The 23762-nt window shown below is 41.4% G+C and overlaps 1 protein-coding gene across 1 annotated transcript in view; it reads left to right on the plus strand.

The window, feature by feature from the left end:
* TEKT5 (tektin 5) overlaps positions 1 to 23762 on the plus strand; it is a 64443-nt gene that overhangs the window by 17722 nt on the left and 22959 nt on the right. Inside the window, exon 5 of the mRNA XM_073361406.1 lies at positions 2893 to 3115. Within this exon, the coding sequence (XP_073217507.1) occupies positions 2893 to 3115 (223 nt within the window). The remainder of the gene's footprint in view (positions 1 to 2892; positions 3116 to 23762) is intronic.

Below are 23762 nucleotides of genomic sequence, written 5' to 3' on the forward strand. Positions count from 1 at the left end.
GTGAACGCCGGTCATTTTAGTCATAATTTAATTTTTGAAGAAAACCTGGGGAAAAAGAATTCCAACAGTGTTGAAATGTCCTATACTGACAGTCTCAGAATGAAACATTTCAGTCTTTCATTTTAAAATATTTCACTTCACATTTTTAAATTTTGTATTATATTATAATTAGTACAAAACAAAAATGAATGAAACATTTTAATAGTTTTGAAATGAGGTTTTGATCAACCTGAAAATAATTTTTGTGGGGAATTTTTCTTCATGGAGAATTTTGAAATTTCAGGTTTTGTGCCTATTTGGAATGACATCAAATTTCAAAATCTCATGTCCTTTCTGAGAGAGAACTTCTGCCCTCCATATAGCTCTATTTGCAGCACACAGAGCTTGGGAAGAGCTGAGACTGCACAATTTAGATCCAGATCCACACAAAGCCAGAGTTTGGTGATGTATTAATTTGGGATTATGGTTCATACTGTTCTGAAGATACAAACCAGCTGTGAAGTTTTGACATAAAACCAAACCTCCCTAAAGTTTGGGCAAGTACAGTATACTGCAAAAGGAATGTTAATGGGTGCCTGAACATTGGCTCTAAGCAGCACCATCTACACTTCCACTCAACCTATTTATCGGCTTTTCTCTGGCAGTCACTGTATTATCCAAGTGCCTCACCAATACTACCAAATTTCTCCTTAGTACCCTTGTGAGTTAGGCAAGTGGTGCTCTCAAATTGGGCTTGTCAGCCAGAAGTGGATTCTGCAGGCACCTGAGCAGAAGTCTTATGTGTACGTATACCATGATGCAGTTTGGATTGACGGTTGCCAAGGTTTTATCTCCATTTTACATATGGGGAATTGAGGCACAGGGGGAATTAAGTGAGTTGTCCAAGACCACACAGAAAGACTGGGGCAGAGGTGGGAATTGGAGCCAGTTCTTCTGAATCCCAGTTCAGGGCCTTAAGCACAATACTCTTGTTCCTCCTCCAACTCCAGTCTATGTATAGCAATTGCAGACTACCGCAGGCATTAGAAGCATGTAGGATGCCCTACAGGAATACAAGCACACAATCATTCACTTCTCTCTCCTTCCCAACAACTCATTGATTCCCCTGAATCATAGGTCAGGCTGAGTCAGGTAGTGCCTGGCTCCTGCATCCAAACGTGACCTATAACCCTTTGCACTAGTTGCAGCAGTGCTGCAGGGTGGCACTGCACTAGTGAGCACAAGGTTTCAGGGACCTGAGGTGAGAGATCAGAAACACTGTTAAAGAGGGGGATAAGTCAGCAGAAACTCCATGACTGAAAAAGAAGTTGGAGGCTACCCTCTTGTTGCATAAGCAGTGCTATTCCAGGAGCAAAGTCTCTTAGCCCTGGTCTACACTAGGCGGGGGGATCAATCTAAGTTACTAAGTTACTCAACTTCAACTACATGAATAACGTAGCTGAAGTCAAGACACTTAGATCGACTTATCATGGTATCTTCACTGCGGTGAGTCGACTGCTGCCACTCCCCCGTCAACTCTGCCTGCACCTCTCATGGCGGTGGAGTACAGGAGTCGATGGAAGAGCGTTCGGGGATCGATTTATTGTGTCTAGACTAGACGCGATAAATCGACCCCCGCTGGATTGATCGCTGCCCGCTGATCTGGCGGGTAGTGTAGACATACCCTTAGATGTGATGCTTTGGGGAAAGGAGGGGATACTTCACCTATGCACACCACCAACTCCTCCTACAGGCATCCAAAAAAGACTGAAATGCAAAAGGTCACAGAACTAGTTGTTTCACTAAAATGTAGTCTTCAAATCTGTCCCTCCTAAAATAATTACCAGGGGAGAAAAAGACCTTATACTTTGTCTGAGATACTTTAATGGCATGTTGGGTGAGGGAATCAGATTCTTTGTGCTGGACAAAATATGCCAAGTGCCAACTCAAATACACTGGGCATGAACTCAGATCGCTCTATACACTTGTTAAAGAGCAGGATAGGCATATAACGTTGACATATGTGCCTGATGTTGAAAAATTGTAATTTTGTGCTTAAGTATATGGAGGAAATTATGTAAGAACAGGTCATTCTTTAAAAAGCAAAACAAAAAGAAACTTAGCCTGGTAATGAAGTCAGATGCAATGAGACCTTAGATTGCCTGTCTTACAAGTGTTAACTGGAAAAAGGAAGATTTGTCTGTGGGATTAATGTAAATCACTTAACTTCCTGAAAGTTGGATAAATTTTCCATTCCTCCTCCTCCTGCTGCCTGAACTAGTTTTACATCCTTCTTTCCCTTTATTCTGACCTGTTTCAAACTTGTACATCTCTGGTGGTGCACTCAATGAATATAAATCCTTTGTATGTCAGCCACTTTCATACACATTTATACTTTTACAAGACAATTAATCTCTAAAGATGGTTCTTTGGCACTAAGGTACATCAGACAATGGATAACTGTCATTGGCTTGAGAATCTTACAAAATGGCTGTGCACTTTTTTTAACTGATATCTACTCCAAAACCCAAGAAAGCTATAGGAACACTGTATCCGATGAAGTGAGCTGTAGCTCACGAAAGCTCATGCTCAAATAAATTGGTTAGTCTCTAAGGTGCCATAAGTACTCCTTTTCTTTTTGCGAAGACAGACTAACACGGCTGTTACTCTGAAAACTGTAAAAGCAGTAGCTCTTCTGAAAGTTTGTTCAAAATTGAAAACATTTTTCTGTTTCTCCTGCACAAACTGGTTCCAGTGTGGAACAATAAGATAATGGAATGAGCCCCCCAAGTTAGCTCATGCATTTAAGTGTTTAATTCATTAAGTGCTTTGCAGTTGTGGTAATTGAATGCAAGCCTCTTTTCGGCTGAGGACTTCATTCTTTTCCTCTCAGTTCAAATTGTTTTCTTCCAGAGTTTCAGTTCCTGAGACATGGGCAAAGTTCAGTGATGACAATATCAGGCACTCTCAGAATGCACGGGCCAACTCCATCAAGCTCCGTGAAGAAACAGAAAACACACTGGAGAATGTATCTGAGGAAATGTGGAAGCAATTTACTGATACCAACTTGGCCTTTACCAATCGCATTGCTGAAATAGCTGATACAAAGAACAAACTACAAACACACCTTGCTAAGGTAAGAAAATGACTGCAGAAGTAATAGGGGTTGGAAGCTACAAGGTATATGATTCAGGACAGAAAGAACCAGAGTTTTAATTGGTGAGGTAAATATTCAACTAAAAGCACCTTTGTTGGCACATTACTAAATAGCTTTACTAATGTTCTCCAAATGGGATCACAAGTTGCATTTAGAGCCATAAGAAGAGCTGTTAGCATAGCAGCAAAATAAGATTTTACTGCACCACAAAGCCATAATGCAAAATGTGCCTCAGGAGATACACTATGATGCTGCTTGAAGCTGGAATGTCAGAGGAAGGAGGAGGAGTAAGAAAGTGACTTAAGCACTGCCTCTTTTTGCTAATTGACATTAATTAAAAAATGCAAGCAAATGCAAGGTATTTTAGGACCGTAAGGATTTCAAGGCCCCTGACAGAGTACATATTTTTGAACAGCTTTTGTTTGATTAATATTTTGCTTTGTTTTTTTGTTCATGGTGCATTAACCTTGGAGACAAATCAAACAGAAAGTACCAAAAATCCTACAAGCAGCAGCATGCCTCAATTTTGGAAGAAGGGGAAGATTTTAATATTGCATATTTATTTTAAAGCAACAAGGGGAAAGCCCACACATAACATTTATTTTAACTTACGTATTTTTAAATTTTAATTATGAATTTTCATTAATCTAGTTCAGGGAAAACTGAGAATTCTGGACAGGCAAAACCAGTGCCCATGTGGGCTTTTTAACTTTGTAGATTTCTTTCATTTTATAACCGGGACTAGTAAAACAGGCGGAAGAAGATTATGGATGACAGACCAAGGTTAGCCCTCTAGCCACATACTTTTCTTATCCTGAAGACCTTTCTGCACCCATAATTCCAATTGCCAGGTGCAATGATTGTGAGATCAACCCATTTTTATTTTCTTCTGCAAGTCAAGTCACCCTTGACTTACAGAAGCTCCCCCAAGGCCTTCATGCTATCTCATTTAGTTCCAGACTCTCAGAACTCTTACATTGACCTGAATTATTTAATCCTTCACTCTTTCATTAATAATTTAGCACACAAAGTTAATAATTTAAGTGAGCAATAAATCCTCATTAAAAGAGACTTCTTGAATTTATGCAAAGGAAAAAGAGATTATGTAATAGCTAGCAGAGAAGTTTCATTTTTCTGTGCAGGAATCTTTTTTGGTTGTTTTATTGGCAACAATAACAAAATCTGCATTATTGTTTAGGGTCAAGCTTTCCAGGGGCCTGAAGTGGTTTGTAAATTGTAGCTGCAAAAACACAAACTTGCAGCACATATGCCAAACAAACTGGGTAGAGACTTTCCTCAATTTTCTCACCCAAATCAGAAGCTGGCTTGAGGCCTTTCTAGGTTTTGGAGAATAAAAATATTACATTTCTCTTGTTTGAAGACTGCCCTCTGATTTATTAGGATTATAAAATGCCACTACAGTCTTCAGCAATTCATGCTCAAAGTTGTTCCATCCCCTTTGATATAAATATCTCTCCCACATCCTTAACCTAAGTTACAGCTTGGGTGTGCTCTGAAAAATAGTCTACTGTTCTTTGGTGGATCAGACAATCTGACTTTTCAAACATGACTTACCTCTCTCCTTCACACTTATACAAACCCTGGATGGTATTTAAATAGCCAGTTTTGTATTTAAATTCCATCTTTGTTAGCTTCGCAGTAATTCTTTTCAGTATTAGTTGATTAGCTAAAACATGTAGAACAAAGTCAACAAGAGATACTGTCTCTGTACTGATAGATATATGTTGACTGGAATCTTGTTAAATTGTCCCTCACTGGGATCCGTTCGTCCGACTTCAGTTAGACTAGCTAGGTTCTCCATGAAAAGCCTCTTTCTCTTGCAAAGATGACAAGTTTTCTTGTTTGCTTCAACGTGCATTTGGAAACAATAGGGCTTTTCCTGCCATCCTGTTTGCCTGAAGTTGTAGAAATTATTAGTATTAAAGTAGAGTAAAGAGTATCCATAGGAATACAAAGTGATATCAGCAACCTGTCACATGGTGATAGGGATATTATCAAACAATCTCCTACATTTGAAATATACCTGAAACATTCACTACAGTCTAGATGAAAAACTTAAAATTGGAGTTCTTTTTTAAAATCAAGTTTAGAAAACTGTGATTTGTGTCCCCGTAACACTACAGTTCTTTTCAGTAACTTGCTATATGAAATCTGAAGAAAGTAACATTCAGTTTACATAAGGAAGTTATTATTTTGTATGTTACATGTTGGAAAGGAAAGTCTGCAGAGTTCTTTAGAAAATTGCATTGTTTTCTCTCTCTTTAAAGAATCCCTCTGGTGTAAGTATGAGTTACCAAGAGTTGGTGAGATATAGTGCTAATAATTAACATTTACATAGCACCAATAGATTAGTCATCCTACAATCTCCCAAGTTGTCTGAAGGTAATTACAACAGAATACAAAAGAAAAGTACAACACATGCTTGGGATATGTTAAAGAAAACTGGTAGTTGGTGCCAAGTTTGGGTTCAAGGTTATGTTTCTGTTTTTCTTTAGCTTGACATTTTCATATGCTTATTTTGTTAAGCCGCTCACAGTTTCAATGTATCTTTCCAATTTGTCATCACATATTTCAGGACAACAAACCAGAGCTTCAGAGAGTCTCTAGCCTAGTGACAGGTTTCAGAGTAACAGCCGTGTTAGTCTGTATTCGCAAAAAGAAAAGGAGTACTTGTGGCACCTTAGAGACTAACCAATTTATTAGAGCATAAGCTTTCGTGAGCTACAGCTCACTTCCTCAGATGCATATCGTGGAAACTGCAGCAGGCTTTATATATACACAGAGAATATTTCATTCTCTGTGTATATATAAAGCCTGCTGCAGTTTCCACGATATGCATCTGAGGAAGTGAGCTGTAGCTCACGAAAGCTTATGCTCTAATAAATTGGTTAGTCTCTAAGGTGCCACAAGTACTCCTTTTCTTCTAGCCTAGTGGTAATTCACTGCACTGCCATATAAGAACTCTAGCTTTGATACCTGACCCTAGTTCATTGTTCCAAAGACAGCACTTAAGGAAAGGGAAAGTGTCTGGGGTCACTTAGCAAATCCTTTGTTAGAGATGGTTGATCGGATTTGATGGGGATTCTGTCCATGCTCTTTGTCCTTAAGGATGGTGGCTATGACACTATCTCAAGAGTACGGGTGTAGATGTAAGGAGGAGAGAAAGCGAGAGCAGGGATGAAAAAGAACTACCTGCTGAACAGTTTGGTATATTTTAGCTGTAGTTAAGGCTAGAAGACATGCCCTTTTTCCTGAACCCTGAGAATGTGTCATAAAAGATAACAATGACGTAAGAACTGGACCTAGAAGGTGCCAGGCATTTGACAAGCTAACAAAGGGGAAGGGGCACTGACCAACAGCTGCCAAAACCTATGACCAAGCTTCCTCATTGCCTTTGTTCTGCCTTTGGTCTATGATTCTTCTGAAAAGCAGTTATTCATGATTCTGTTTAAATCTACTAGTCATTAGACAATGAGTTGCAGAGACACTTCATGTTAAAAATCCTTCTCCTTTCAGTTTGTTTTTGCATTCATTTCTCAAGAAATGAATACAACTAGTAAAACCTTTTGCTTGTGTGCCAAATTCTTTCCCCAACTCAGCAGGCTAGCTTTATGAACTGGGGAAGCGAGTGTTCTTTGAAAAGGTTTGCTATCTTGGAACCAGTTAGAGTTATTTATTTAATGAGGTCTGGAACCCATTTCTGAATCCCAGATATTTTTCGTCTTTGCAAAGCGGCAGAATCTCTTCCAGACAAACACAGCCAGTCCCTCATGTTCCTTCTAAAACCACTACCTTGACAGAGGAAAGGACCAACAAATATCTAAAAGGGCCAATACCATGGGTGTGGGGATGCAACTGATCCTCTGATGCATTGTTGCATTTGTGTTCTGTTTTGTATCACTTGTGTAAAAAAAAAAAAGTCAGTGAAAATTCAGACCCCTAAAGATCTTTAATCTCTCAACCCCTGGTCCATTGGGTGTGTTTTAAACACACAGTCCTGGATGAACAGCTTATATCTTACTCTGTGAACTTCATGTAATGCCTCTGAAAACTTAGTTGGTTTCCTTTGGAATTAGGCTTCTTGTAAAAACTGATCTAATTAGACGTATAAAATCTTGGATCAATGCATTACACTGGCGTAGGGCTGTCTGTAACTGATACTGTAGTGGTGACTATGTTGTGCGCTGTGGTTAGTACATACAGTTTCTGCCTTCAAAATGATTCTACTGGTCTGAAAGCTTTTACTTGTTTGATATTCCTAATATAATGGGGAATGCCAGTTGAACTGGTAAAAACAAAAACTTGTAGAAATTGCACCCATTGGACCTTTCCACCAACTTAATCTAAATAAGTAAATCCCACAAGGAAATTCTGCCTATTTTACTTTTGCCCTGTACAAAGTCTCACTTGCTTATTACACTTCTCCATTTAAATTGCATGGCCACAACATGTCACTTTCTGCCTGCCTCTATATCTTGTCTCTTCACTGAGAAGGCAAATTACTACCCTTCATCTTCACATGTGCAGATGTTACCATTTCTGCTCCTAGATCAGTGGAACTGGCCCATGACCTCATCACAAGAGCATTGTGCACTGTTTCACAATTTAGTGAGCATGCAGCATGGCTGCCATTGTTAGCTGGAGAATAACGGCAGTGACAGAAGATCGTCCTCCATTTGGAAGGTTGAGCTCTGTGCTGCAGGTTGTAGCCAACACCAGCTTTTTGTTGCTATTATTAGAATTGTGTAACATTTAGATAAACATAATGTTAAATACAAGCTCTCTGCGTTCTAGTAAAGACACCATTGCAGTGGGCATGATTCTTTTCTTTTGGACCATAAAACTGGGGATAATACCAGGGGATACTGAGGTGCTGAAGGGTTAATGTCTAGCTATTCCACCTGGAAGCAGGCGGGGCACACCCTGACTGTTTCCTAGGAGCAATGCACACATTGCTCTATCCAAGGACAAGGGCTAGATATGAACCCTGAGAACTTGATTGTTTGGACAGCAACTGTGGGAGGTTTCTTTAGCCTGGGCTCAAGGCCTGAGAACCAGGATTGTAGTAGATAGAGGATGGTAACTAAGCATATGAATCAACGTCATACATTCCTTTGTGTAGCAGTGTGTAATGCTTAGGGGGAGAAATATAATAAAAGGAGAAGGTGGAAGGCGGGGGGGCAGAACAGCCCATCTCCGCTGACCAGCCTGTTTGCTTGCATAAAGCTGTGTTCTGTCTCATCACTGAACCGCAACAAGGTGCATTATGACAGGTTTCAGAGTAACAGCCGTGTTAGTCTGTATTCGCAAAAAGAAAAGGAGTACTTGTGGCACCTTAGAGACTAACCAATTTATTTGAGCATAAGCTTTCGTGAGCTACAGCTCACTTCATCGGATGCGTACTGTGGAAAGTGTAGAAGATCTTTTTATATACACACAAAGCATGAAAAAATACCTCCTCCCACCCCACTCTCTGGAGGAGGTATTTTTTCATGCTTTGTGTGTATATAAAAAGATCTTCTACACTTTCCACAGTATGCATCCGATGAAGTGAGCTGTAGCTCACGAAAGCTTGTGCTCAAATAAATTGGTTAGTCTCTAAGGTGCCACAGGTATTCCTTTTCTTTTTGAGGTGCATTAGCAGAGCGGTGTGGAAAACCTGTTCAGCTCCTGCCTGTTCCATGGTAAGGCTGGCTTTGTAACCACCCTCCCATGTACATCCCTGGCATTTGCGTGCAAGAAGAATGTCATTGCCCCAACCCACTGCTTAGAGAACTCAACTACAAAAAAGCACACAGACATTGCTATGGTGTGTTACAGCATTGCTTTTCAGATGTGCACAGGCTATGTTCTGCCACCCTTACTTATGCTGGACAGCACCATGCTCCACAAGGGAGGAGGTATTAGGACTCTTCCCAAAGTATGGCACTATTTACTTAGTGCTAGATTGTGGGGAGGAATCTGGCCCAAAGCATTTAAGTGGTTTGGCATAGGCTGGCATTTTAGGTGTTTTTCATACCGGAATGTCAAAAACACAGGAAAATTACAAAGGGGAACAAACCTGCACTGGTCAGGAGATGGACTGATATTCTAAGACATCTTCATTTCCAGTGTCTATGATTCTGTGTGATGTTTAGTTCCTGTCTCATCCTGAGCTCCCTGCAATGTCAGTGGCTGGAGCATGGCAGGTATGCTTAAGGTCACAAGACTGAGTCAAAGCCTCACACCCCACTTGGCCAGGTGCAGAGTCTCCCTGACAGGAGGACTTGGAGATGAGAATGAGAGGGCCAATTCGGCTCCAATGAAAGTAGGCTGGTAAATCCCTTAACAGGTTATTTTAAGATGTAAAGTGGCTAGAAAGATCAGTAGGTTTGTTCTGTAGTTTTAAGTTGACAGTTGACAGTACGTTTGTTCTGTAGTTTTAAGTTGACAAAGTTGCAAAGCTTCTTTATCCCTTGCTTTTTTTCTTTCATTCAATGGTTTTCTATTTGCCTGAGCCACCCCTTTTTCATTGCCCTGCCCTACAAGAGTGAACCCAGGTCTCTTGGTGTTTTGAGGAGAAGCCATGGAGAAACTCTGGTGCTTGAAATGTAAAAGCTAGGTAGATCAAAACCAGTGGCCGTGTCTGTACGAACACCCAGACAGCATCTATACTAGGTTTTGGTGCTCTTCTTCTCCCAGCCATGGCTGCTGAAGGGTGCATGAGACCAAGGGCAGCATTGTCTGAGACTCTCTTTTAAAACGGTGTTTGCTATTCTCTCCTATTTCTGACTCTGCTAGTTTCTTCTATGCAGCACAAAGTCTGAAGTCCTTCCTTAGCCAAAACTCATTGAAGTCATCAGAAATTTGCTGGAATAAGAACTAAACACCACACAGGATTTGGCACCACCTGAATTCTGTGTCTCCTAATCCTTCAGGGCTAAAGTTTGCACCCTGATTTACTTGATACAATCTGTCTCATAACATATATAGCCTTCATAACCTCTGTGTACTTCAGTGGAGATCCTTTCCCAGACAGGAGCCAGTCCCAAGAGTTCCTAAGCACCACCGTTTAGAAGTTGACAATGCTCAGCATTTCAGGCCCAGAGTGCCTACTCCTGTTCTCATTGAACGTAAGAACGGCCATACTGGGTCAGACCAATGATCCATCTAGCACAGTATCCTGTCTCGGACACTGTCTAGTAACAGAGCTTCAAGGGAAGTGTACAGAACAAAGCAATTTTAGAGAGAGTTTCACCCCTTCTTCCTTTCCCAGCTTCTGGCAGTCAGAGATTTTAGGGTTGCCCTCAGCATGGGGTTACACTGTCTACCATCTTGACTAATAGCCACTGAAGGATCTATCCTCCATGAATTTATCTAGTTTTTTTAACCCTGCTATACGTTTGGCCATCACAGCATCTCACAGCACTCGAGTTCCACATGTTAAATGTGCGTTATATGAAAAAGTTCTTTCCCTTGTTTGTATTAAACTGCTCGCTATGAATTTAGGTGGGTGGCACCTGGTTTTTGTATTGTGAGAAAGGGTAAATAATATTCTCTAATCACTTTCCCCCCCACACCATTCATGATTTTATAGATCTTGATCATATCCTCCCTTAATCATCTCTTTTCTAAGTTGAACAGCCCTAATCTTTTTAGTCTCCCCTCGGATGGAAGTCATTCCATACCTTTGATTATCTTTGTTGCCCTTCTCTGAACCTTTTCTAGTTCCATTATATCCTTTTTGAGATAGGGCAACCAGAACTGGACACAGTATTCAAGGTGTGGGTGCACCATAGAATTATATAGGAGTACCGTATATACTTGTTCATAAGCCGAATATTTTTGCTAAAAAAGTGATGCATCAAAGAGTGGGGGTCGGCTTATAAACAGGTCTACACCAAAATTTGATGATTTTAAACCCTATGAAATCATTGAATTGAATATCTAATACATTGTCATTTTATTTACCTGGAGCGTCTGCAGGCATGGAGCCCCTCAGTTCCCTGTGGCCGTGGTTTGGTGTTCCCAGCCAATGGAAGCTGCGGGAAGTGGCACCACTTCCCACAGCTCCCCTTGGCTGGGAACGGCAAACTGCGGCCACTGGCAGCTGAGGGGTTCCATGTCTGTGAATGCTCCAGGTAAACAAAATGTCCTGACCCGCCAGCAGCTTACCCTGATGGGCCAGGAGCCAAAGTTTGCCAACTCCTGAAATATAGGGTCGGCTTATAAAAGGGTCATACAGTTTTTACTATTTTTACCTATGCATCTTGGGGGGGGTCAGCTTAAAAATGAACAGGCTAATGAATGAGTATACATGGTATATATCTACCACTTTCCTAATAGGTCCTAACATTCTCCTAGCCTCTTTGACCACAGCTGTGTATTGAGCTGAAGTTTTCAGAGAATTATCCACAATATGCTAAGATCTCTTTCTTGAGCAGTAACAGCTCATTTAGACCCTATTGTTATGTGTGTGTAGTTGGCATTATTTTTTTCCCAGTGTGCATTACTTTGTCCTTATCAATGTTGAATTTCATCTGCCATTTTCATAGAATCATAGGAGTGGAAGGGACCTCAAGAGGGCATCTCGGCCAGTCCCCTACACTCATGGCAGGACTAAGTATTACCTAGACCAGGGGTTCTCAACCTTCTTTTCCCCTGAGGTCCCCCCTCACATGCAATAAAAACTCCATGGCCCACCAGTGCCACAACAATTGCTTTTCTGCATACAAAAGCCAGGGCCGGGGTTAGGGGATTTTGTTGCCCAGTCACTCAGGTTTGTGAAATCCCCCAGTAATTCTTTGCAGTCAGCTTTGGACTGAACTATCTTGAATAATTTCATGTCATGTGAAAACTATGCCACTTCACTATTCCTTCCCTTTTCCAGATCATTAATGAATATGTTAAATAGCACAGGTCCCAGTACAGAAGCTTGGGGGACCCCAATGTTTACCTCTCTCCATTGTGAAAACTGACCATTTATTCCTGCTCTTTGTTTCCTACCTATTAACGAGTTACTGATAGATGAGAGGACCTTCCATGTTACCCCATGACTACTTAATTTCCTTAAGAGCCTTTGGTGAGGGACCTTGTCAAAGGCTTTCCAAAAATCGAATTACATTATATCACCTGGATCACCCTTGTCCACATGCTTGTTGACTCCTCAAAGAATTCTAATAGATTGGTAAGGTATGACTTCCCATTACAAAGGCCATGTTGACCCTTCCCCAACAAATTGTGTTCATCTATGTGTCTGATAATTCTGCTTTTTACTATAGTTTTTACCGATTTTGCTGGTACTGAAGTTAGGCTTACCAGCCTGTAATTGCCATGATCACCTCTGGAGCCCTTTTAAAAAACTGGCATTACATTAGCTACCTTTCAGTCATCTGGTACAGAGGCTTGTTTCAATGATAGGTTACATACTACAGTTAGGAGTTCTGCAGTATGGGCGAATACCATCTGGTGACTTATTACTGTTTAATTCATGAATTTGTTCTAAACCCTCTTCTACTGACACATCGATGTGGGACAGTAATGCAGTTTTGTCAAAGTTAATAGAAGTTCTGCTACTGAACTCAGCAGCTGCAGACTGAACCTTCTGTTTCCTTCCAAAAGAATACTGAGTTTGTGTTTTTAAAATACAAAGTGTGGAGACAAACTGGGCTCCTCTAGTATTCTGTTTAGCTTCCCGGTTCTAGAATATACTTTTTTACGAAGACCAGTCCTGCACACACTATTGCAAATGAGATCTCATTTACTCTAGTTACTTACACTCTAAAGGTACATTTAATGTATCTATGCAATGAAGATTTTTTCCTCCAGTTTTTCTTACGTCAAGCACTACACCAAAAGTTTTGCCAGGAACTTGCCCAACAGTGACAACTTCTCCAACTCTGGCATCCATAAGGTAACAAACTATACAAGGCTCAGGGTAATGACTACACAGTAACTCATCTGTATTTGAAAGTATTCGGTCTCCTACCAGCACTGCTGGTGCGTTACCAGGCATTCTAGTCTCTTATCAAAGATGAGTGCTCTACACAATATGTTCCCTCTTAGGGAAATGATCATGAGAAAAAGATTATGTAGTACAATTAAAAGATGGAGAATAAAACTGCACTCCTTCTCCCATGGCAGTCAATGGAAGTTTTGTCATCGACATCAACCCAGGTAGGATCACATCACGGGAGCGTAGCTACTAGCCCTCTCCATTCAGATGTAGCGCAGTTAAACTCCGCTGTTCCCAACAGACTCCACAAAGTTTACCTTAAATCAACTTCAAAATACTTAAGGTTGTAACATCAAGGAACGCATCTAAGAACTTATTATTGTGTGTTTTGGAAAACAGATTTTGTGGATTTGATAAGGTTATATAAAGAGCACAGAGGGAAACCCCCCCACCAAATCTACTGGCTCAGCCCTTGCCTCTTTGCTGCATTACTTTAGTTCTGCAGGATCAAGTGCTTTCAATTTCTAGTCACCAGACACCACACAGGATTAAAATGATCCATGCAGTTTCATTTTACAGGATAGATCAATTGTTCTACCACATTTCTGACTGTAAAAACTGAACTAATTTGCATTCAGTCAGAGGAACAAGAGAGGAAATTGCAGACATCTTGTCTTAGCAAAGATCAGCTTTGTACTTACCCTTTATGCTGTTGGAGACTTGGTTATTTGTCTGAACCCTAAAAATGGTCAGGATCCAAATTCAGAGCAAACATCCAAGCCAGTGGGAAGGAAGTCTCATAAGAACACTTGTAGGTCAGTAAGTCTGCTTTCATTCTTACATTTTCTGTCCAGCTGCTGTTTCCTGTTACCCTTACTTCACCTGGGACTCTCCCTAATCATTGACTTATTCTGGAAGTGGGCCATAGGTTCCCATCCATGGGATTTTCAGTGTGTGCTAACTAACTGCTCCTTTCCAGTACTTCTTTTGGGGAAGCTGCCAGGTGAGCCTAACACATCCATAGTCCAACAGGAGTCTTTCAGGAGCTGATTTGCATGGGGAAATAGTACAGACTCATTAAGTTGCTTTTTTACAGCATGGAACAGGAAACTATTAGGACAAGAAAAATGGTCCCTTGACAGCCAGTGAGTTTCCTTCTGGTTCACTGTGGAGCTTCTGTATAGAAGAGTCCCCTGACCCCCTCGAGCCTGGTTTTCTGTTACAGTTCTAAGACATTTTACAAATGATACAGTGATAAGGAGCCTGACTCCTTCCTTACATGTGGGGGAATGGGGAGAGGCACAGGCCACTTTACAAAGATGCTAAGGGGTGACTTGAGCAGTCTATAAGCACCTACAGGGGGAACAGAAATTAGATAATAGAAGACTCTTCAGCCTAGCAGTCAAAGGTATAAGAAGATCCAATGGCTAGAAGTTGAAGCTAGACAAATTCAGACTAGAAATAAGGTGCAAATTTTTTATGCATGGGAGTAGTAAACCAAAGGATCAACTCGTGGTGGATTCTCCATCCCTGGAAATTTTTAAATCAAGACTGATCTTTTTCTAAACTGTGTGTTCTAGTTCAACTACAGCTTTTGGACTGGAAGCAGGAATTAATTAAGGGAAGTCCAATGGCCTGGGTTAGACAGGATGTCAGACTAGATGATCACAATGATCCCTTCTGGCCTTAAAGTCTGAAGTACCTCTGTGATTTTCTAGCAACTGTTGCAGGAATTAGGTAGATGGGGTCTAAATGGCCTTTTTTTCGGTTTTCAGCATAGATATCCCCCAAGAAAGAATAAGATTATGTCCCTTAGCCCACTTAGAACATACAGCTCCAGCTGGGCTCTGTACTGCCCCAGGACCAGAACTGGAAGCTAGTAAACTGAAAATATAGCCCATGGAATATAGTACAGAACCCTTGGGATGTAATTATCATAATTCCTCATTAGAGCAGAGACTGTCCAGTTATAGCCTTAAGGACACTGTGCCAGATTCGGAGAGAGGCCCATTTTAGAATTAGGGGGAAAAAATACATCCACCCTTTCACACCAGGAAAGAAAAGGAAAGTCTTATCATAGTGCCAGTTCTTCCTTAAAATGCTTGCATCTCTTTTCTCTAAGATCTACATTAACATGAATAATTACCTTGGCTTCACTCTCCCAGAAAACAACAACTGGGCAGGATGTTTGCATATGGGAGGTTCCTACAGTCACTGTGGGAAGCAGTCATAACAGACCCCCACAAGTGACATGTTTACATAGTCCAGTTTTATACCATACCTAAACAGCTGAGTAGTTCAGTCAGCAATGCTTTTAACGTTTTCAGGAGTGTTTGTATTTCCAAAGGTAAAACACAGCCCCACCCTTCCTGCAACAGTGCCCTTTATATCTGTACGTGGATATAAAATATATTATAAAATCAGACACAATTAGTAAAACTATGAAAAAATAAATAAGTAACTGTAGCTGGTAAGCCACATGCCTAAGCTACCAATTCAAGCTAGATTTGATGTCTCAGCCACACCCATTCATTGGTCTGCTCACAACAAATTGTAACTCATGTGAGTAGACCCTTTAAGATCAGTGAGAACTTCTGTGACTAAAGGTCACAGTCCTCTACCTTTTCTGACCGTAAAACATAGCATAGTGCACCAGTGACACTACAGAACTTGATACTGGAGAGTAAACTGCTTTTTTGATTTGGACATTTTTAACTTTTATGAGTGCAGAAAAGTTTACAACTAGAAGAGCTGGTTTATTTCTCCCTGCTGCCAAATTGGCTTGATTTAAAAACAAACAAGTGCTGGTTTGTCAGGACAACATTTTGGAGAACAATGGAGAGCAGAAATAAAAGGCAATTTCAAAAAGAGTAAACAGATTGTATTTTGGAAGACGTCAAAAGGCTCCAGCCTATTTATTTAGATTGTGTCCATTACTGTTTCACCTGGGCCCTTCATGTCAAACAAAAACTATCACAACACAAAAACACAAAGTCAGCCACATAAGCAAGCTTAATAAATCATAACTTCAGTTTGATTCTCTGTATCTAGCCATTTCCCCTCCAACTTATTTAAATAAGATTTTCCATCACTCACCCCGCAAGATCGAATAATTTTAGACAAAGTAGAGGGGCTTTTTTCCTTCCTTAGCAAGAATAGAACACGCTTACATGGTGGCTAGAAAGAAAAAACAAATACATTTTACATTCTTATGCCCCCTCCTAGTTCTAGATTTTATGATAGTTGTAAGGTGGTAGTAAAAATCAGAATCTGGATACCTCCTTTGAAATATTTTCAGAGGTCAGCTGCCATAGATCTGTCCATTGAGGCTGATCTGAGTGCTCATGAGTTTAGTAACAAGGGAAGGGTCTGACACCTCAGCACTTAGCTTACAATAGGCTTAGATAAAGACATATTAAAACTTGATGGGGGAGGAAAGAATTGGTTGTGAAAATGTGTTGGACCTGCAGTCACACTGAAAAGCACATACTGTGGGTAGTAAAAAGTTGGGGTGGAGGGGGCAGGTGTGAGCCTATTTCCCCACAACATGTTACACTGCTGACCCTGGGTTACACACAGGGGGTATTTTCAGCCTTCATATCTCAGCTCTTACAGCTTTCCACACCCATTCCTGATAGTTGAACAAACAGTTAATTTTATTCTTTAATATTGGAACCTGTTTAAGAGTAAAAGTCTCAGATGATTAGTGAACTTTGACTAAGAAGTGACTGCAAAGGTGTGAGCTGGTACGATCAGCTCAAACTTGCCAAGCAAAATCTGTTTAAAGGGGGAAATATATATTTTTGTCCAGAAATAGATACATATTAGGCCTGTGCTGACAAACATGTACAGGTGAAAAGTAAGTCACTTCATGCATTTCTCCTGAATGCTACCCTGTGGGGAAGAGCAGGGTTCTCTCGCTGGAATGAATGATTAATCTCATGATATCAGAGGAACTACTCCTGCCCTCACTGGTGTGAGCAGAACCACTGTGGTCCTGTGTGTAGGGCAGAAGGAAGGGAGTGGTTAACAAGGGAAGCACTCTGAGGTGTGAATGCAGCCCAGGCAGACATACCAGTGCTAGCACGGCTAAAAAATAGTGTAAATGCAGCAGCATAGGCTGTACAAGCATGCCAGGGACCCTGCATACTGACCTGCACTGCTGAAGACGGAACCCCTGTGTCTACCCTGTTATTTTTAGCCATGCTAGTGCAGGTATGTCCAGCCGAGCTGCAATAACCTCTTGGATTCCAGTATAAAGATAGCCTTAGGGCTAACAGGCTAAAAATAGTTGTGTGGGCGTCGTGGCTCTGGCGGAGATTCGGGTTAGCCACCCCAGCTCAAGTGTAGAGGGTTGGGTGGGCTTGAGCCTTGCTCGCATGAGTCTGTCTGCTTAGGCTGCGAGGGTCACTCCCAGCTGCCATATAGACATACTCATTGAGGGACTCTGCTAAGCCAATGTGTGAAGACAGATTGGATTGACCATCTCTCTCTCACACACGGCTGTGGCATTATTATGCAAGAAATCTGTGACTGGCATTACTGATGCTCTGCTACTGCTCAATGACTAGAGGGAAAATCCCTCCCTCCTGCAACCACTGCAGAGCCCATTTGTGCCAAATCAGTTTACACAGGCTTGGCACAGGGACCAGGATTTGGCCCAAGGAAATATCAATCTTCTGTATATGCAGTAGTAAAACCTTCCCTTTCTCTTAGCAAGGGCTATATCGTTGGAAATACAGTGATGGACATATTTAGTAAGTTACCTAGAAGGGAAACGTTTAGGGACGTAGTATTTTCCGACAGGGGAAATGGTCTTCTTCATTAGTTTAAAACCAGAGTGAACTGGAGGTAAGAGATTCAAAATTAAAACTTTGTTAACGATTGTAAAGAACACTTTTCCTGAGACTGAAGACAGTATACTTAACACATGTCTTTGCTAATGGTCCTACATTTTATAATCTGCCTTAAATTAGAAGATCCAAGTAAATTTCTTCAGCTCTCTACCTAAGCTTATCTCAAATTGATTGCCTCACCTGAGAAACCACAGTAATCTTACTACTTATATCTCAGATTCAACAGAATATGAAGGAAACAATTATCAAAACACTGCCTAAGGTTACTGATGACACAGGACTGGCTAACTAATTTTCTGAACGAGTTCTGAACTTTTCTCTAATTGTATTAACAATACTTGTGTAACACAGATTAAAGTCTGGTTCTTAACAGTCCAGTTTGATTGCCTGAGAAATATTTTTTCAAAATTAGCAAGAGCAAAAATTCCAAAACTTCATGAAAAAAATGTCTGATTTCCAAGCATGAATGACTTTAATGACAGATGATACTAAACTGCTCAAGATAGTTAAGACCAAAGCAGACTGTGAAGAACTTCAAAAAGATCTCACAAAACTAAGTGATTGGGCAACAAAATGGCAAATGAAATTTAATGTGGATAAATGTAAAGTAATGCACACTGGAAAAAATAACCCCAACTATACAATATGATGGAGGCTAATTTAGCTACAGCTAATCAGGAGAAAGATCTTGGAGTCATTGTGGACAGTTCTCTGAAGATGTCCACGCAGTGTGCAGAGGCAGTCAAAAAAGCAAACGGGATGTTAGGAATCATTAAAAAAGGGATAGAGAATAAGACGGTACCTTATTGCCCTTATATATTGCCTTATTGCACCTTATTGCCCTTATATAAATCCATAGCACGCCCACATCTTGAATACTGCGTACAGATGTGGTTCCCTCATCTCAAAAAAGATATACTGGCATTGGAAAAGGTTCAGAGAAGGGCAACTAAAATTATTAGGGGTTTGGAACGGGTCCCATATGAGGAGAGATTAAAGAGGCTAGGACTTCTCAGCTTGAAGAAGAGGAAACAAAGGGGGGATACAATAGAGGTATATAAAATCATGAGTGGTGTGGAGAAAGTGAAGAAGGAAATGTTATTTACTTGTTCCCATAATATAAGAACTAGAGCCCACCAAATTAAATTAATAGGTAGCAGGTTTAAAACAAATAAAAGGAAGTTCTTCTTCACTGAGCGCACTGTCAACCTGTGGAACTCCTTGCCTGAGGAGGTTGTGAAGGCTAGGACTATAACAGAGTTTAAAAGAGAACTGGATTAATGGCTATTAGCCGGGATGGGTAAGGGATGGTGTCCCTAGCCCCTGTTTGTCAGAGGGTGGAGATGGATGGCAGGAGAGAGATCACCTGATCATTACCTGTTAGGTTCACTCCCTTTGGGGCACCTGGCACTGGCTGTCGGAAGACAGGATACTGGGCTGGATGGACCTTTGGTCTGACCCAGTATGGCCATTCTTATGTTCTTAATGTGTGTGTTTAGTGAACAACTGAAAAATGAAGTAAGAGTAGTACAGTTTTAAATCAACTAAATTTCTTACTTTCTTTCCACATTAACAATGCTTTTGGAGGACTACCTGTCTTACAGTTTTGTTTCAAGTAGGTTGTTTTCCTTGGTTAAGGTACTGAGATACAGGTTTTGTACCTCATTCAATATAGCTAGAATAATGTTTTCAAAATTTAACATTAGTTTGAGCTGGGGGTCATAGTCTTGAAAATGTAAAGAGTTATTATGTGGTCCGTATAAATATTTCTCCCAGTTAACTTCCCTGTTGACAAATATTTTTCCCCTGTAAAGACACAGAATTTCTCAGCCTCATGTTAAGATACAGATGAGTCTTATTTTGTTTTTTAAATATATTATTTATAACCTGACAGTCTTTTCTAGTCTATGCAAAAAATCAGTTTCCATAACTGATCTATAAAGAAAACTATTAGGATTTTGCAGGTGCTTTTTGGCATTCCTACAGCTCAAAGATTGCTCTGGTATTGAACTCTGAAGATTGTTTACTGAGTTTACTTCAGCCCATTTAGTTTTATTGTGAAGCTTTGTAAAGTAAGGTTTGCAATGGTCTGTCAAGTCCACAGCACCACCCTCCACACACACAGTGTGCCTAATAACTTGTGTAATGCTGTACATGGAGGGGAAAAATTCTTCCAGGCAGGCTCCATGTTGATCAGCTGATGCTCTGAAGTATGAAATTTGATTACCACTGTCTTAGCATGCACAACTACTGTACAAATGTTACTATTCATACTTATTCAAGCCTCTTTTCAATCCAGCTAAAATATTTGATTGCATGACCTGCTTGGCAAAGAATTCTATAGGCTGACGATACACTTTGTAGAGGAGTATTATAATTATTTGTTTTAAATGTACCTGCCTTTTACTTTCTTTATGGACCTCTGGACTCTGCCCCTGTTCCCCCCCAAATCAAAACACATCTTAAAAAACCAGAAGACAAAAAGTGACCTGGAACTAAAAACAGATCAACCAACCAACCAATCAACCAAACCAAAACACTACCTCCAAGCAGTTATTTTGACCCTGAAAAGAGAGGAGCCAGAGACACCATGAAGTCTCCTAGGAACTTTTCTATTGCTAATTGATTTTACATAGAGGACAACATTCAGATCTTAGCAGCAGCATAAAACCTTAAGATAGATAGAGTTGAAAAGATGTTGGGCCAAATTCATCCAGCTTTGACTGGATCAATTTAAATTCTGAGTTATATCAGGGATAAATTTAGTCAAAGATTATTACATATAATCATTAAACCTTGAAATACCGTGCTCCCGTGTCATAACACTTATAGTGAAGTCCACCGTAATTACACTAATCACTCAGGGAAATGAAATAACTAGCAAGAAATTACTTACACATGAAATATGTACAACCAAAACATTAGATCAGACCATGAAACAAACAGGAAATTACAAAACACTGTGGCACAATGCAGCAGCTACCTTGTTATTACCTGACTGTACCTTAGTGTATTCAGCTCCTAGGCACTTAGCAAAAACCACAGAAGCAAGGACATTCACAGCTGGGGACTGAGTATAATATTTTAAGAATATGTTGTGTGTAAGGTTATTTTGATTTCAGCAGCTCTTGTTCCCAGTAATATTGATCCAGCCAGTCACAGCCACAGCCTTGGTGAGGTGGAAGTGAACAGCAGTTTATATAAACCCTCAGGAATGCCACAGCACAAAATTCTGCTTATTTTCTGTAAGTGAAGGGTGTATGATGGGCGGTTGCTGAAGCCAATCTCTGGTTAGACTCTTTCTGGAACACACAATTCAGGATTTATTGTTTTTTCCTCCTGCCTTTGGAGGTCCTCCAGAAATGACGTGGACTGGTGCAACATTATCTGGTGATTCTCCCCACCAATCCGGTTATGCATTTTACATTATTTGAATGATTTAATCCAATGTGTAGCCAGCATGTGTAATCAAAGGCTATTTGTAAAGAGCTTCTGCCATGCGTTGGAGGTGATTACCCTAGGCATTTTTGTGTGTGTGTTCTAGATGACGGTGTTTAAAAAAAAGAGAGGCCTTAGCCAGGAACACGGAATAAGCCTAAACCATATCTATTAGAAACATAAGCAGTCAAAGTTTAAAGATGGCTGCATGTCTTAAGTTTGTACTGTGAGTTCACAGGCAGGTTCAAATAATATTTTTTCAGTGACTGAACAGGGAGGGAGTTCTTTGCCCAGTGGCAGTAATCAGTTTCCTTGACTGTGCATAAGATGCTTTCAGAATATTCTCACCTGTGTGAGCAATACATCTGAGCATTTACTGAAGCCATATGGTATAAGGAGTGATTTGTAGTTATTGCTTTTAGTGCTAATTCAAAGGGGAATTATATTTAAACACATAAAACTATGAAAAAATGGAAGCGATTTACTTGTATAATCAAACTCTCAAAACTCCTTGGGCGTTTCTAGCAATGACTGCTCTATAAAGGCAGCCACAATAAAAAGAAACACTTCCCAAGTAGAGTCACATCTTACCCTTCTCAAATTTTAAAAGTTTGCTTACTGAAAGAATGCAGATTGCACAAGCCCCATGTAGCTTGAGTGTAGTCTAAACATGAAAAATGATTTTTCTGTACTTGTTACTTTATATTACTTGAGGGGAAAAACAAACATGCATTCATTCAATTTCCTATAAGAGAACAAGATAATCCCATGCCTTCCATGTTATGAAGGGAGCAAATGCAGTTCATTGCCTATACAGGATGCTGTGTGGCCTTTGCAGATGTGATTATGCAGAATGTTTCATTCGCCCTATAGCTGTCACTCACAGCACCTCCAGCCCAACAATGTGACTCTAGAGAAAAGTATCAATTATGGGGTCCTTGCTGCCAGGCAGAGAGATGGAAGAACAGCCATAGCAGCCGTGTGCTTCTATCAAAAACTGTACAGAACTTGGAGGGAGGAGTACAGTTTGCAGGAGGTCCCAGGAAGTCAGCCTGTGTGCACATGGCTAGAATGTTAGCTGCAGTTGCAGCATCTCTGTAGCTTTTTTAGTAAAGAACCATTTTGGTTTTACAAGCATGTGTAAGCGGGGGAATAGTCCTGCTATTGTGGGGAACTTTCCTGGCTTCTGCACTACCTCGGTGAAGTGGACTAGTGAAAGGATCTGAGTCCTCGCTCCCACTTCCTTTACCCAGTGGCCTCCCTGCCCTTGAGGACTCCCCTTCCACTCTCCTGTCTGGCAGAGTCCTCGTAACCCCAACAAGGCTGGGCCCAGGATTCCTGGGGGGCTCGATCCCCAACCCTGCTGTGGTCACCTAGGACAGGGGCTAAGGTGTCCCCACTCCGGGGTACTCTCTCTGCACTGGGCACTTCTCTGACCCACTGACCATTACATACAAGTTAAAGCAAATGCAAGTTATTTAATCAACAATTAATTTTAAAAAGAATAAGGAAAAATGGGAAAGGTTAAAGGAAACACATCAACCTGCTCTGTGGCAGGGAACATCACAAACAGTGTCTCTGGAATGTCCGGGCAGTTCAGAGTCTGTACCTTGTAAGTCCCAGGCCTTTTTCTCAGGCCTGGCTGTGCTGTAGGGATGCTGAGGGTTGGACACTTGCTCTGGTGGTGGCCACACGCTCTCAGGCTCTAAGTGGTAGGACCCTTCTTCCCAGTGTCACCCCCGCCCTGTCGGGGTTACGATCCAAGCCTGGCCTGCAGAGCCTATTGGCTGAGGTGTCTCCCTGTGCTGGGCCCGCTGCCCAGGGGCCCCCTCGCTCTCCCCAGCTGCTCACCACACCCAGCTCCGGACTGCTCCAGCCCCAGCTCCACCACTCTGTCTCTGCACTGGTGCTGCTCTGCCTCCAGCTCCCTGGGCTGCTTCTTTGGCCCCTCTGGCTCTGGTTGCTGCAGCTCTGCTCCCAGGACAGGTCTGCTCTGCAGGCTGCTTCTGTGACTCTGCTCCCAGCACTGACCTGCTTCCTGGGCTGCTTTTCTGGCCCCTCTGGCTCTGGTTGCTGCAGCTCTGCTCCCAGGGCAAGTCTGCTCTCTCTGGGCTGTGCCTCTAGCTTTGGGGCTGCAGCTCTGCTCCCAGGACAGGGTCTGCTCTCTTTGGGCTGCTTTTCTGGTCCCTCTGGATCTGGCCCAGCTCTGCTCCACAGCTCAGCTTGGGCCCCTGCTTTCTCCTTAGCTCGGCCCCACTCTGTCTGACCCAGGCAAATCCAGCTCACACGGAGGATGGGACCTCCCTGGCCTCCTGACTCTCTGATTAGCCTACCCACCCTGTCATTCAGGCTGACCTGGAGCATTGGCCTCTCCCCA

The sequence above is a fragment of the Lepidochelys kempii genome, chromosome 10 (assembly GCF_965140265.1).
Source record: "Lepidochelys kempii isolate rLepKem1 chromosome 10, rLepKem1.hap2, whole genome shotgun sequence".
Classification (NCBI taxonomy): Eukaryota; Metazoa; Chordata; order Testudines; family Cheloniidae; genus Lepidochelys; species Lepidochelys kempii.